This window comes from Penicillium samsonianum (assembly GCF_028829775.1).
Source record: "Penicillium samsonianum strain IBT 33392 chromosome Unknown utg000004l_segment0_segment0, whole genome shotgun sequence".
Lineage (NCBI taxonomy): Eukaryota > Fungi > Ascomycota > Eurotiomycetes > Eurotiales > Aspergillaceae > Penicillium > Penicillium samsonianum.
This window is the reverse complement of record NW_026643262.1, coordinates 2,712,213-2,726,856: the sequence shown is the minus strand read 5'-3', so window position 1 is coordinate 2,726,856 and position 14,644 is coordinate 2,712,213. Positions and strand designations below refer to the sequence as shown.

Genomic DNA, 14,644 nt, shown 5'->3' with positions numbered 1-14,644 from the left:
TACACCTCCAATCTCCCATCTCCAGGATGAAAATCCCATTCCTCAGCAAGCTCCGCGGTGGAGGGACAGGGACCAAGTCCCCACCATTGACGGACTTGTCAGGGGAGTCAGCGATAGCGGATCGCGAGAAGAGAGGCAGCAACCTGGATGAGTCGCGTGTGCCATGGGTGACATGGAGGTCTGTGTTGCTAGGCGCGTTTGTTTCGATTGGTGGTGTCATTTTTGGATATGATACTGGCCAGATCTCGGGCTTTTTGGAGATGCGTAACTTCAAGCAGCGGTTTGCACAGCTGAAGCCTGATGGGACGTATAAGTTTAACAATGTCCGGTCTGGATTGATTGTTTCCATGGTGAGTGGATATCGTTGCATACCTTCGAAAAAGGAAAGTATGTGAATGTGGGAAACCTAACGCTTTCCAGCTCTCCATCGGTACATTGATAGGAGCTCTCATTGCCGGACCATTGACCGACCGCATTGGCCGAAAATGGTCCATCTTCTTCTGGTGCATTATCCTCCATGTCGGATTGGTCATTCAGATCTCCTCACCAGCAGGAAAATGGTACCAGTTCATGATGGGACGATTCGTAACTGGATTCGGCGTGGGAGCCTGCTCGCTGCTGGTGCCCATGTACCAGGGTGAGATTGCACCACGACACATCCGAGGAGCGATGGTGTGGTAAGTGAATAATCCAACACTCGACATTGCAATATACCTACCATAACCCTAACACAACCCCAGCTCCTACCAATTATTCGTAACACTAGGCATCTTCATTGCATACTGCATCAACTTCGGCACAGAGAGTATGGACAACACCGCATCATGGCGAATCCCACTCGGTATCACATTTCTGTGGGGTCTCGTCCTTGGAATCGGCATCCTCTTCTTCCCGGAGAGTCCTCGCTTCGACTACCGGAATGGCCGTGTGGACCGCGCCCAACGCACCATGTCGAAGCTGTACGGCATATCCGAGAACCACCGGGTGATCGTACATGAGATTGCTGAGATCCAGGAACAGCTGGATGCCGAGAAGGGGTCACGAGGCGGGATCCGCGGTTGGCTTGAGATGTTCCAGGCGCCGCGCATGGCGTACCGCATCGTACTTGGCGTTGTGCTTCAAGCTCTGCAGCAGCTTACCGGTGCCAACTACTTCTTCTACTACGTGAGTGGTTTTCAACAGTGTATTGCAATACACGTCGAGCCTGGCTAATATGATGTAGGGAACGGTGATCTTCAACGGGGCAGGGATCGACAACACATACGTGACGCAGATGATCCTGGGCGGAGTGAACTTCGGTACCACATTCGGCGGACTATACGTGATCGAGCACTTCGGAAGACGCAAGTCTCTGATCGCAGGTGGCATCTGGATGTTCATCTGCTTTATGGTATTTGCATCTGTGGGCCACTTCTCGCTTGACGTTCACACTCCGCGTAACACGCCCGAAGCAGGCAAAGCGATGGTTGTATTTGCGTGTCTGTTCATCACCGGGTTTGCCATGACGTGGGGCCCTATGGTATGGGCGATTGTGGCCGAGCTGTACCCATCGCGATACCGTGCGCGGGCTATGGCGATGGCGACGGCGTCGAACTGGCTGTGGAATTTCCTGATTGGATTCTTCACACCTTTCATCACTGGCGATATTGACTTTGCGTATGGGTATGTGTTTGCCGGGTGTCTGTTCTTCGCGGTGATCATTGTTTACTTCTTTGTTATAGAGGGCAAGGATAAGACGCTCGAGGAGATGGATATGATGTATGTTATGCGTGTGCCGCCGTGGAAGAGCAGCAAGTGGATACCACCAGAGCCCGAGAATCGGCTCACAACTGATCAGCTTATGGATCGGAAGGTTGCGAAGAAGTATACCAAGGAAGAGGAGGGTGCGGAGAGCAGGAAGCAGAGGGAGGGGGTGCCTGGACATTCACATGCTGAGACTGCGAATGATGCTGGGACTGGACCTTCGAATTTCTCTTGATGGTTGACTTTGGGGTGACACGAAGAGTTGAAGTAGCGAAGTGGTGAAGTGGTGGGCTGTATATGGACCGAAGGAGAAAGAAGGGGGGGGGGGGGGGGGGGGGGTTTGTATGATATCGGGGGTAATGAACATACTTTCAGTGTATAGACTGAAAAGAACAGAAGAGATATAGAGTACTTCAAAATGCAATTTATAGTCCAATAACCAGTGACCAGTGGGTGTCAATTTGGTAGTCATATAAGAATAAAATCATCCGCATCACCAGGATGGGATGGGTAAGGGAAAAAAGGGCTCAGAAACATATGAAAACGCCAATCCCAGGGCTGAAAAAAAGACACAAGTTCATGATCCTCCATGGATCATTTTGATACATATTCCACCTATTTGCAGAAAGGAGGAAAGAAATGGGAAGACACATCAAGAGGATGGAAACCCAGAATTGATACAAGTCTGTTGAGACTTTTTGGCATCGAATGCAGAAAAAAGTAAAAAGTAAAAAAAAAAAAAAAAAAAAAAAAGGAAAGAAGCCGGAGAGGCCCAGTAGCACCGATCAGGATATACTTGCCTTGAAAAGTGACGAGAAATAATCTCTAATCCATAAAGTCACCTCTCAAGATCTTCTCCTGGAAGAAATCCGGCTTATTCTGCTTAGGCTGACGGGGCATTTCCCGGCTAGGCTGCTCCATCGACGCGATGGAAGCAGCACGCTGGTGGTGACCGGTGGAACGCTGGGCTGGCTGCGGGGAGACGGGACTGCCGAGGGAAGGGGCACGCTCGGCACGAGAGCGGAGGGCCTCTGACCAGTTAAAGCCTTCGCCTAAGGGTCGGCGTGATGCGTTAGATCTCTCATCCTGAGGAGAGGTTGAAGTACTTGCGGAAGATCGGGTAGTAACGATGGCCGAGCCAGCCGGAGGGGAACGGCGCGGGCCTACGGCAGACGGAGGGGGGTAGTTTCTACCATTGCCTATGCTTCCTGCACGAGCATCACGCAGGGCCTGTGCACCAAAGGACATCCGTCTCCCGAACTGCGAGTTGGGCGAGGTTCCTGTTCCTTGCTCGTCCTCGAGAGCATCTTCGGCCGGGACGTTGGAGCCCATTGAGCTGGATAGGCTGCCTCGACGGAAGTTGCGGTTGCTACCGAAGGCGGATGCCTGGGTTGGGGAACCGGAGAGACCCAGTGTGGTGACTGACAGCCGACGCTGGTTGGACTGCTGGTTTGCAGCCTGGGTATTGGATGGGTTGCTCGGCTTGGAGAAGATGTCGGCGATGGAACCACGACGTCGACGGTTTTCCGCATGTGGGACCGAGATGGGGGAGGTGGGATCGTTAGACATTATCAGATGAAGGAGGGTCTGAACTGAGAGCAGAGAAATTCGGACGGACTAGCCGCCCTTCTCATAGAGTAGAAGATTGGAGAATAGAATAAGATCAATGTGATGAGAATGGTCTCAGCACTTGGAAGGGGGGGAGGGGTGGAATGATGGTGGGGGGGGGATCTTAATTTGAGGAAAGATTGAAAGATTGAAAGATTTCAGAGATGAAATGAAAGAAGGTTCTGGAGAATAAGTTAGAAGGTAGAAGTTGGAAGTTGGGAAGAAGAGAAGAAGAGAAAGGGGAAATACCAGAGGTTCACCGAAAAGCAGAAGAGAGCTAAGCATCCCATTATCTGGGGAAAGTGGCGCTAAGTGGAGAGCCCTGGAGTGATGATGTCGATGGGCTGACTCAGCAGTCCGTTTTGGGTTTATCCATGGATTATTGGTTTACGCACATACACGTACATATATGTAGTTATTATAATTGGTTTAATAGTCTAATCTAGCCTGGAACGACCATCTGAATATACACATATAAAGCTATATATATATATATATATATCACGACTTAATAGTACCTATTACCTATATAACACAGTAACAGTCAACCGGTTTACAGAAGGGGTATCGTGCAGAATATCAAACGATAATCGCTGCAGAAAAGAGGGGAAGCATGTTCGGTTAAAAAGTAAATAAAAATATACGTACATTGTGTGTATTGCTCGTTTCCCATAAAGTGTTATATATGCTGGATTTCTGATTTCTTCCTAAATGAATTTACTCTGTCGATGTCTGATTATATAGGCCAGAAAATAGGCTATTGATAACCACACAAAAGGCAGAGCAGATCATCCCAAAGGACATTGGAAAACCAAGAAATTCAAGGCAAATGAAATAACTGAATCAGCTTACGGCCGATCGTCGGCTCGATTTCGGTGCCGTCACGAGCGATTTTGATTTCCCGATTCGCATTCCAAGGGTTACGGAGGCCACGAGTGCGCTGAAAAGGTACTCGTTCCGTCGAAATCCATTGGATGCGGAACGGTTTACCAAAGGTTTGGCCCTCTTCCGGATCCTCGGGTTCAACGCTCTTCTCGCTGGCGTCGTCGTTCTCATCTTCCGACGACTCAACTTCCCAGAAGATAGTACCCCGCACTGAATCATCGATGATTCGGCCTTGCGGCGCTGTCGACGTCGCCACTGTCAGGGTCACGTCGAGCTCGTCGGGCCCGAGCGGGGGATCGGGCCGGGATGGCATCTCCAAGGCGAGCTCTTCGTCGTCGCTAATCGGCGACATCATACGCGCATATCCAAAATACTCACCAGATTTGTTGGCGGAGAAAATTAGATAGACGTAATCAGTGGTCTGGGCAAAGGTCAGTTTCGATCTATTGCTGTACTGTATATAGGTATATACTTACCTCGAAAGCTTGATTCATCGCCGCCTCGTTGTGCGATTGCGTAGCCCAGATGCCACTTTGCTTGCTCAGCTCGAGATCTTCCACTGTCAAGCTTTTAACAATAAAGTACCGATCTACCATCCGGGCTGGGGGCGGATAGTTCCCCGTAGCAGGCGCTGCTGAGCTGAGCTCCGGTGTGATTGAATGGTCCTCGCCTGGGTCTGTAGCAGTAACCGTAGCCATATCCTCCAATCGTGGTCGGGGAGCATGATTCACCACGGGAATTGCCACGCCTACAGATCCAGACCCCGGGGCAGTAAAACCCTTTCGCATTCGGCAGACAACACGCACGCCCTGGAACCGGCAGTCGTGAAATCTCGCCAACGCCGCGACACAGGCGGCAGCCGACTTGTAATTCACGAACGCACAATTACTTTTGGAGATCAGGAACACACTCTCAATGTCGTTTGTTGCATCTTGTGAAAAGTGATCCTTGAGATCTATGACATTGGCTCCTGGGGGGAGATTTCCAACCCAGAGCGCGTGGCCGGATTGCTTTGGCTTTCGGGGTGGTCCTCGTGGGGTACTCGGGACGGTCGGGGCTGGTTGCGAAGGGGAACTATTGTCTTTAGAAACGAATTGCAGGTTAGTAACGAGTCCAGAGCGAGAGGTCTGAAGAGAAGCTCACCGGAGAGGTGCGATTGGGGTTGGGGCTGCACTAATTTCATGGGATTCGATCCATCCACGATGGTTTTTGAAACGTCATATTCCAGATCCGCCATTCGTTTATCGGCTTCTTTGCGCACAGAGCCTAGTTTCGATGGCGAGCTCGTGTTGGTACGGACTGGAGAAGCAGCCTGAGACATTTGGCCGGGAGGCACTCCATGTCCATAAGGGACACCGTATGGCGAATGAGGGTAATAGCCCGATCCATATGGAGATACCTGCCCGGGACTGAGGTTTTGCATGTTTTGTATTTGGGGTCCATGGGGTTGGTAATGAGTTCCATGTTGAGGGCCTGGGGTTTGAGGGATCGCATACGGCGGATAAGCTTGGTAAGGCATGCCGTATGCCATTCCTCCGGAGTTGTGTCCATACGGAGCCATTGGCATGGGATACATCATGCCTTGCCCGTGGGCTGCTGGGTACTGATGCATTGGCTGGTGATTATAGCCTTGTGGATGATGGCCTGGAAGGGAGTATCCCATGCTCATATTTAAGGGAGAAGGGGCGGTTCCATATCGAGCTTCTGCGAAGCTGGAATGGTGTCTGACATTTGGAGGTGGCGCTGAAGTAGGAGATGCTGAGAAGAGATTTAGTCAATAGACAACACCATGGACAGATTCTGAAAGGAGGATTGGAAGGACTAACCCTGTTCTGATATCGGGGCTGTCCCGTCGGTTGTCTTGTCTGAAGGAACATTGCCCATGGGGGCCGTTGATGAAACTTCCAATTGCAACCTTTTGAAACAACATAGACTTCAGTGTCTGCAGAGAATATACACATACTCGAGACAATTCCTTACCTTTTAAGTCAAGTAGCCCGAGGCCACTGGTCTATGAGAAATCCCACAAATGCCAGTAAGACTTCCCTAAAAGTCCGATAGAGAAGAAAAGAATAGTAGAATAGAATAGAATGGCGTAGAAGAGGGGAAATGCAAAGATCAGATCTAGAAGGAGAAAGACCCAAGCTATTCAAGTTAGTCCTCACAAGAAAATACAAAAGGACCGAAGAGAGAGAGAGAGAGAGAGAGAGAGAGAGTGTGTGTGTGTGTGTGATGGTAGGAAATTGAAAAGGGAGAAAAAAGGCGAAAAACCACAAACACGCACTAGACCCCCCTCCTTCTAGGCCATAAGCCCAAGCTCACAAAACAAAGTAGGACAAGACATAAAGGGATTATAGAGAAACAAGTGGGTTAGGCACAAGAGATAAGGGGGAGCTCAAGGCTAATTGGAGCCAAGATATGTCAGAACAGGGGAAGAAGTGCTAGAAAGGCCAGAGGAATACCAAATCAGGTATAGTGAGAAGGATATGAAATACAAAAGCAAAAGGTGGACATATTGAAATATTGACATTTTGACATACCTAGTATTTTGTTTCAAGCGTTGTGTTACTTGGTTTAAACAGGACCAAGAAGGGCATGTGTTTTGGTAAATGGCATTGAGAGTAAAAGAGACGCTGGTAATAGAAACTGTAGAATAGAGAGCTTGGAAAACAAATATAAGAAAGAAAAGAGAGGCTGTCAGATATCGGGAAAAGAAAGGTGTCTAAAGCCAAGGAGGTAAATAGGGTATATATGGAATATATGGAAGTAAACTATGAAGAGTGGCGGGTCTGTTAAATGGGGGTCCTGGGGAATTGAAGCCAATCAACCCTCTTGGCAGGTGGCAGGTTGTGGCTGATTATGTCAATGGCTTCGAAGTACCTAGGTACGCTACATATTCCAGGGCTATATAAAGATATAGAGAAGAGAAAAAAGCGGGACGGGTCCGGGATTTTATACTGTATACCTACATCATTTATAGTCTCGAAAAATATAAAACCTGGATATAGATGGCTACATCCACAAATAAGAGACTCGGGATTTGTTGATGTGGCCTGAGTATCGTGTCATTCGTGCAGATTTGCATCACTGAGCTGCAGATGGCCGAGCCTTCTATTTTTTTCTCTCTCTTTTTTTTTTCTTCTGGCGTGTTCTGTGATGGGTATCTGGGCGGGGCCAGCAGAATTGTCGCAATTGGGGGCATAGTATTACCTAGCTAGGTATGTTGGGGGACTTAAAAAAAAAATGGAGTGACTTGCACATCCGAGGAGCCTCTTTGAGCCTGGACCAATGGTCGAGTCAGATGCATAACAGGTTTGCCACTGTCAGGGGTGGAAAAGAGTCAAAAAAAAAAAAAAAAAAAGCTAATGCGAGTGGTACGTACAATGTATGGAATAAGCTCCGTGCAACTTGTACAGCCGTACAAGAGCATGTAAAATATACAGGCATAAGGACAGAATAAGGCTTTAGGTCCGGCGTCATAACCGCAAGGGGAAGGCATAGACCGATGGGGGAGTTATTCTGGATACACTCCCACTAGGCTCGATCATGATCCCACCAATTATGGATGTTCCAATGAGTCTTTTCACTTCTTTCCAAGGTTAAGACGGGGGATATTTGGAGTACAATGTTGTATATTGTAGTATTCCGAGTCCAACCCCATTCCAGAGGCAGAAGGGACATTGTGTGCTACTGTATAGTGTGACAGAGCACAATTGTCTGATCCTGGCCCATGCCAGGCCCATGTCGGGACCTAGGAAAAGCCTCAACAATATATTGTGTACTTTGTACGAGGTAGTATTGACTCTGGAGTACGGAGTACCGTTTCAGAGTATATGCTGTGGACGAGTGGGGATCAAATGACGATGGAAAAAAAAAAGTAAGACATATTTTCTGCATATCAAAGAGTAGGGAAATTTCTTCCTTAATGAGCCAATTGAAAACGAAGGAGAAGAAACAGAAAAGGGACAAAAATGAAGTGAAGTTGGATCCACTCGGTTGATCCATCGGCATCTCAGGCCAGCCAACCAGAGACGGGCATTGGGGACTACATAGGTATATATCTTCTATTAAAAAAAAATAAAAAAAAGACGAAAGAGAATGATAGAATAATAGAATACATCTTTGATCTATCTCATTTTCCCGCAATAAAACATTGAATATCTTCCTATAGTACAATAAATATACAATACTGTAAAAGAAGGCATATCTCGAGGTCCACTGCAACAATGTGGCTTCCTATCAAACCAATCAGAGATATTAAAATCAGCCACAGTGACTCTGGAGGCATTTGGGTATTCAAGTTTGAATCTCAGAAAGGGATACTGTCTCCAGTGTAGTTAGAGTACAAGGTGCCTTGCATCCGACCGACCCAAGAATATCACATTTCTACTATGTATATCGATGTAGGGCTATTAGTACCAGAGCAATAAGAAACGATATGGGTTCATGTTCTGCTGTGTTTTCATTTCTTGGGTAGCACATATGTTGTATATTGTACATTGTATAGTTACCTTGTGTTCTAGTTAGTTAGCTAGTTAACTAGATAGTTAACTATGACTATATTGAAGTTAGTATGTTATACTTTCTTTCATTGGCTGTCAACTCTCGGACTATTTCTCCGAATCAGCTGACTACCTAGGTAATCCTCTATTATGTAGTTGAAGTTGGCAGTTGGCAGTTGACAGCATATTTCCTATATTCATACAAAACGTATATCGTACATTCTATATTGCATATCCAATTCCCAATGCACTCTCATCCACTATGTTGGAGTACTTTGTATACTCCAATTGGCCTATAGCCCGGAGACTTGCCGGGAACGATAGGAATAGGCATCCTATCTACGATCTACAATGTACAATATACAACATAGTACAATTCAATTTCGAATTGTGATATACATTGACGACAGTGGGTCATTGACGCACCTTTGATGTAAGTGCATTCGACTTCCAAAAGGTATTCCAGCGCAATTCCAGCGCCTTCTATGCAAAGTTTTGGGCAGCAAACAGCCAAGTCTGATTTGGGGAATTGGCGATCAGTCCAACGTGAGTTGCCTTCTCGAAGTGTCGGGCGTCTTCCTTGGAGACGCCACATTGTCTTTACTTGGAGACGCCACATTGACACCTTAGGCGTCATTCTGGATCCCTGACGTCATGGGTATTCCCCGTCTCCTCCACTCCTCTCCACTCCAGTCCCCGACTCCCCTGCTTCTTGTATCCTGATCTATGACTTGAGGGAATCATGAGCCCCTCTCCTATGGCGGATGTCATGCTGGGGCTTTCACCGCTGGAAAACCAATAATCGTACCTATGCCACCCCAGTCGGACTTGTCCGTCAAGGGTGTTAAAGATAGCAAGTTGATCCATTTTATAATATCCATAACGCGTTGGATCATCAGTGGTTTTGTGGATGTGGCCCCTACCACTATAATATACATGACTCCAATCACTGCAGTGATAAGCAGGGATCCGAGCAGGAGATCTCCATCCTCTCCATTCATGTTGTGATTGTGACTCGGAGCAAGTCTGAACTCCAATCATCTCCATTGTTGTGTTGCATATGGAGTCTTTACAACCGCCACGTCTCCATACCTCCATATCCATGTAAGTGCTTCCACTTTCATCTAGAACACTGCAGGTCTTTCCATCCTCGGCCACCGCTAGACGCCACAGCCCCACGGCTGTGCAGCTCTAGCTATGATCGTTGGGATTATCTGATTATCGTCAGCTGCTGGGGTCAGTGTGGAGGCGTGGCTGGGTTGGTGTTGCCACTGTTAGGCAGCTTCGTTTCTGTACAAGATACAGTATCCAGTATCTTGTAGAGTATCGGTGGTTTCTAGTTTGTAGATATTTTGATATGGGAAATGAATGACGAAGGCGAAGAAAAGAAAACAGGTATATGCCAACTAGCTCCATTCGATATATACCGGAGATAACTTATGTAGATAACTGTTGGAAAACTTCTTCCATGGCCACGATTGAGTATTGCGATAGTGGATTCTCCCGAGGTCCTAAAAGCTCGATAAAAAGTACAAGTCACCCAGAACGGAGATACACCACCAGAGCACAACTACATATGAGAAAACAGAATCATCAGAACGCAGGGCAAAGGCAACAGACCCGACCCATATTTGAATTTGTCCTAGAAGACAATAAACCATGAAAGTAGTGAGCAACCATCCAAAAGCAGGATCGATATGCTAGTATCAAGAATTGACACGAAGAAGTGAAAAAGAGAAAGAAATCACCGCCTGGCCCCTCATAGAAGTCAGAGCCAAAGAGCGAAAAGAAAGGTTCCGACCAGAAACAGAAAACAAAGAGCGAAGGGAAAATAAAAAAGTCATCAGAGCGGAATTTTCATACCGAATCTCATAAAACACTGATACAATTACGATTATGGGCGGCGCGGCTGATGTGCTAGACGGGGGATATAGACAAGATGAAGCGCGGGGGGAAGAAGCCCTTTTATCGATCAATTCCAAGTGAAGCCACTTTCCCCGCAAAGCGGGCGCCAGCGCTTCCTCTTTTGGAGAGCTTCTCTCTGTCTTTGTCTCTGCTTTCTGCGAGAGTTGGAGTGTTGGAGGAAGAGGAGGATTCCTTGCTGCGGATAGTTGGGAGAGAGCCCAGGGTATCGTTTGCGGAGGACTTTCCACCTAGCGGCGGAGGAGGCACGCTAAAGGCAGATGTGCGGGCGGTCCGTTGGCTGAGGTAGAGCTTGGCTGCGGGGGAGAGAGGGATGGAAGGGGGTTGTGGCGGGATCTCGGCGCCGTTTTGGACTAGCAGCTCGGCAATAGGGAACGGGATGGCTTTTGCACTAGACCTGGCGGCGAGAGTGGTCGGTGGGGCGCCCGGGGACGCAGGATCGGCTGCGGCGAGGGCTAGGAAGGTTGCGTGGGTGTTGCGGGAGCGATCGGTTATGTTTACGTTGCCACGCAGGGCGAGGCCGTAGAGGACGCCTTGGATGTCGTTCTGTTTGATTGACGCGAGGAGTGTTTCATCAGGCGTCGCGAAGCGAGAACGTGGTGAAGGCAGATTCTCAACGTAGGCTCGATCGACATATTTAGCGGTAATGAATTTCAACCGCTGCTCTCGTGTAGAACTTGCGCTCGGCTTGAGAGATTGATCCAGGATCGCCTCCCAAATCATGTTGCTGACGCGGTTGCCAATCTGCAGGAGAATCTCGACGATATCGTTCGAGAAGGAATGTACATCCAATGTGAGAGAGCGGATCTTGGATATATGCGTGCCCAAAGAGCGGTGGATTCCACTACATTCAATGCAGAGAATGATTCCGAGGTTGATGGACACCCATTCAACCTTGGACGATGATCCGCAATCAGCACACCAGTTGTTGCCTTGATCCGCATCCCGTACAACCTGCAGAAGTTTTGCGGGATTCTCTTCAAAGCTGTTGCTATCATGACGGACATAGCCCGGGCGCGCACCGACTGTTGTTCGGCGGATGACGCCAGCGTTGTTGCTTGAGCTAGAGGAGGAATAGGAGTGGTGGCCAGACACAGATGAGCTTTTCCCTGTTAGAACGGAACCAATATCCCGACTGGTTGGCGTATCATTCCTAGATGCGGAGGGAGGTGGAGTCTCTTGGCCTTCAACCGCACTCTGCAACGCGTTGTTGATAGACCTGATCCAATTGGACATGTCGTCCTCGGAAGTGGCTTGGTAAATACGTTTGAACTGGGGTGTGATCACTTCGAAACAGAACCGTCGTTCCGCGTTTCGAGCTTCACGGACGGACGCCATGCGTAGATCGATGGGCTCCATGTGTAGATCTAGCTTTTGTTTCCAGTTACTATACTCGGATAATTTTCCTTGATCCAGGACAATCCAAAATCTGACAAAATTAGAAGTTGCTCAACCATTTCATGCGCATGTACTTACTTGTGCCATGCCTGTTTGTTGATCCCCTTGGGGTCGATGTGAGATCCCGGACGGGACAGTGCCCACAAGAGGCCTTCTTTCCGCTGTTGGCCACTGGTTCGGTCAGATCCAAAACTGTTCTGTTCCTCAAGATCTCGGATACCCTTGAAGCGATTCTGGCTCGCATTACCAACCACCGTCGAGTTTGACGCAGGTGCACTGATCCCTGTGGCTGGTGCAACCGATCCTGCATTTGCTTGAGACGAAATCGATGAGGTGTTGCTAATGACTCCTCGAATCTGGGAGCCTGTGCTATCAGCCCTACCAAGCTCGACCTCGGCAGGAGGGCCGCCGTTGGCAGTTCCAGGAGGAATAGTAGGTACATTCGTCATACCGGCCACTACGTCGGGCTCAAGATATGGATTACTGCCATTTTCCAGAGCCCGGCGCTTCTCTTCGCGCTCTGTACGCTGGAATTGGAACTCCTTGTCGGCCTGGTCCACCTCGTGAATCAGGGCATCCAGTTGAGGGGTCATTCCTTCAACCTTTTTGGCGGCTGACAGGAAATTCTTGGCCTGGCAACTTGCATACTTGGTGAGATGTGAGAGAACCTCTTGCTCTTTGCGACCTCCGTGAAGATCTTGCATAAACGAGGAGTAATCAAATCGCCTCAGTTCGAAATTCCGCCGCTTGACTTGATACTTTGAATCGCTCTCGGCACGCTTCTTCTCTTTCAACGAATCCTGTCGCTGGCCCAAATACCGACTGACATATGCGTAATAGTCGCGGCTCTCTTCATCCCAGTCCTTCTTTTTGGCTTCTGCTTGTTTAATATCGTTATTATATAGCTTGACCAGGGGATCAATCACGAGTTTCTGAAGTTGCACCGTGTTGAGCTGCTCGTAGTTCAAAATTTGCCGAGCGATCTTCTCGAAGTAATGATCCAACGCGGGTTGGATAGCATTTGCATTGAACGTGGACGCATCATTCAATGAGGTTAAAAACGCCTCCATGGCCTCATTGCAATTGGCTTGCGCTAGCTGCGCGCTCTCGGCTTTCTTGAGCACCTTTTTTATTTTGCTTCGCATGTTGCTTGTCTTCGACTCTAGCGCTTTCATAGTCGCCCGGAACAACGGTCCATCCTCCACTCCGCTCATCTCATCGCCTGCCCGCGAGTGTGGGAGGTCCACCTTAGCTGGTGGTGGGGGAGGTGGCACGGACGGAGGAGGAGGAGGGGGAGGAGGGGGCGGGAGGGACTTCTCCGCTGGCTCAGGAGGAATAGACGAACTCGGGGTAGATTCGGCATCGCTATAGTGAGATAGGACAGATTGAGTTGATGAGATACGAGAGCGCGGGAAGACGGGTAGCTCCAGGTTTGGCGATGAGATCTGAGGACTCGGTAGGGGACGCATGGAGTTGTGCACCCAGAAGGAAAAATGGGCGAGGGTGTTGAGGCGGTTTGTTCTTTGGTCGTAATCTAAAAAGCTGCAGCTGTTGCGCCAGCCGCCGCCTTTGTCCTCTATTACCTTCGGAGGCTTCCATCTCCATGACCATTCGAACGACACGGACGGAGCACCCCCAGTGGAGTAATCTCCGATAAGCTGGACATTAGAGTTATTCTGAAGGTTAGGGTTTGCATGGAACTCTCTTGTGATCAGATTATCCAGTTCCTTCGAGTTGGATGCGTGAGCGAACGTGAGACCCGTGAGGCTGGTGTCTGCCACCTCGGGCATAGTTGTTGAGACACCATTGACGGAGTTTGGAGAATTGCCGGTCTGTGTCTGACGAATGATAAAGGTGAAGTTGAAGATCAGTTCCTCGTCGTTCGACAGGCGTAGCATGAACGTCGGGATCGGAGCGGCGGAGGGGGTGTCGGGGTCCTGTTGGGTTTTGAGGGGTCTTGTTAGCTAGACGGCCCGATGCATCCAGGCTGGGCACTGAGTACCTGAATATATTCGATCGGAGTATCGTCGCCGACATCGCGCTTGGCTGCGAACCTCGCCGCAGGGAACGCGTTGGGGGATAGAGTCAAAAGACGACGTCGTGAGTTGCTTATCGTGACCGATGCGATCGAGACTATTCAAAATTCATCAATATATTGATAAGAGCTTCAGATTCGATACTTTAACCTACAGCGATTCTGATCCTTGAAAAACAAGTTCCCCGCATCGTCAAGGCGGCTGGCAACATTCCCCATGATGGCAAAGGGATCACGGCGCGAGAAAGGGACCGAAGTAGGACCAATCGTTGGCCATCGAGGGTCTGCGAACCTGCAGTCGGATGGCCTTTGTATTGAAGCGTGCAAAGGAACCGAGTAATCCTTCAAGTGAAGGTTGTCTAAGGGATGAGAGAGAGAGAGCTCAAAGATCTGAAGGAGGGGGCGAAATCGGATAAATGCGCAGCCAACCACCCCCATATAGTGTGTCATTTAGTTTAAAGCTTCTTTTTGATTTTAATTCTTCTATATTTGTATCTTTATATATCTAGATGTATACATATAATTTAATTATCTTCTAGTTTGGAGTTGT

The 14,644-nt window shown here is 48.7% G+C and overlaps 5 protein-coding genes across 5 annotated transcripts; 1 reads left to right on the top strand and 4 right to left on the bottom strand.

Moving 5' to 3' along the window:
* Nucleotides 1-26: 26 nt before the first annotated feature.
* On the top strand, nucleotides 27-1,978 carry N7471_007962 (sugar porter family MFS transporter; the record flags this gene model as incomplete). The annotated part of the gene is made up of 4 exons (XM_057280681.1): nucleotides 27-350; nucleotides 421-677; nucleotides 741-1,164; nucleotides 1,223-1,978. 4 exons carry the CDS (start codon nucleotides 27-29, stop codon nucleotides 1,976-1,978), a joined length of 1,761 nt encoding a protein of 586 aa, XP_057134941.1.
* Nucleotides 1,979-2,568: 590 nt separating this feature from the next.
* Nucleotides 2,569-3,312, bottom strand: N7471_007961 (uncharacterized protein; the record flags this gene model as incomplete). The annotated part of the gene is made up of 1 exon (XM_057280680.1): nucleotides 2,569-3,312. The coding sequence occupies one exon, from the start codon at nucleotides 3,310-3,312 to the stop codon at nucleotides 2,569-2,571; it is 744 nt and encodes a 247-aa protein (XP_057134940.1).
* A 541-nt stretch (nucleotides 3,313-3,853) lies between these two features.
* N7471_007960 (putative YT521-B-like splicing factor) lies at nucleotides 3,854-6,944 on the bottom strand. Its single transcript, XM_057280679.1, has 6 exons — nucleotides 6,777-6,944; nucleotides 6,217-6,381; nucleotides 6,063-6,151; nucleotides 5,380-5,994; nucleotides 4,713-5,317; nucleotides 3,854-4,657 (listed from the first exon to the last, which is right to left on the bottom strand). Exons 3-6 carry the CDS (start codon nucleotides 6,118-6,120, stop codon nucleotides 4,172-4,174), a joined length of 1,764 nt encoding a protein of 587 aa, XP_057134939.1. The 5' UTR covers nucleotides 6,121-6,151; nucleotides 6,217-6,381; nucleotides 6,777-6,944; the 3' UTR covers nucleotides 3,854-4,171.
* A 2,427-nt stretch (nucleotides 6,945-9,371) lies between these two features.
* N7471_007959 (uncharacterized protein) lies at nucleotides 9,372-9,739 on the bottom strand (the record flags this gene model as incomplete). The annotated part of the gene is made up of 2 exons (XM_057280678.1): nucleotides 9,372-9,457; nucleotides 9,547-9,739. The coding sequence occupies 2 exons, from the start codon at nucleotides 9,737-9,739 to the stop codon at nucleotides 9,372-9,374; spliced, it is 279 nt and encodes a 92-aa protein (XP_057134938.1).
* A 964-nt stretch (nucleotides 9,740-10,703) lies between these two features.
* On the bottom strand, nucleotides 10,704-14,487 carry N7471_007958 (putative ARF GTPase activator (Csx2); the record flags this gene model as incomplete). Its single annotated transcript, XM_057280677.1, has 4 exons — nucleotides 14,250-14,487; nucleotides 14,062-14,192; nucleotides 12,138-13,996; nucleotides 10,704-12,090 (listed from the first exon to the last, which is right to left on the bottom strand). Exons 1-4 carry the CDS (start codon nucleotides 14,311-14,313, stop codon nucleotides 10,704-10,706), a joined length of 3,441 nt encoding a protein of 1,146 aa, XP_057134937.1. The 5' UTR covers nucleotides 14,314-14,487.
* Between the last annotated feature and the right edge of the window lie 157 nt (nucleotides 14,488-14,644).

Coding starts and splice junctions, on each gene's coding strand:
- N7471_007960 (XM_057280679.1), bottom strand. CDS start 6,120: ATGGGCAATGTTCCTTCAGACAAGACAACCGACGGGACAGCCCCGATA. Junction 5,995..6,062: donor AGCCCCGATATCAGAACAGG/GTTAGTCCTTCC, acceptor ATCTCTTCTCAG/CATCTCCTACTTCAGCGCCA. Junction 5,318..5,379: donor ACCCCAATCGCACCTCTCCG/GTGAGCTTCTCT, acceptor TCGTTTCTAAAG/ACAATAGTTCCCCTTCGCAA.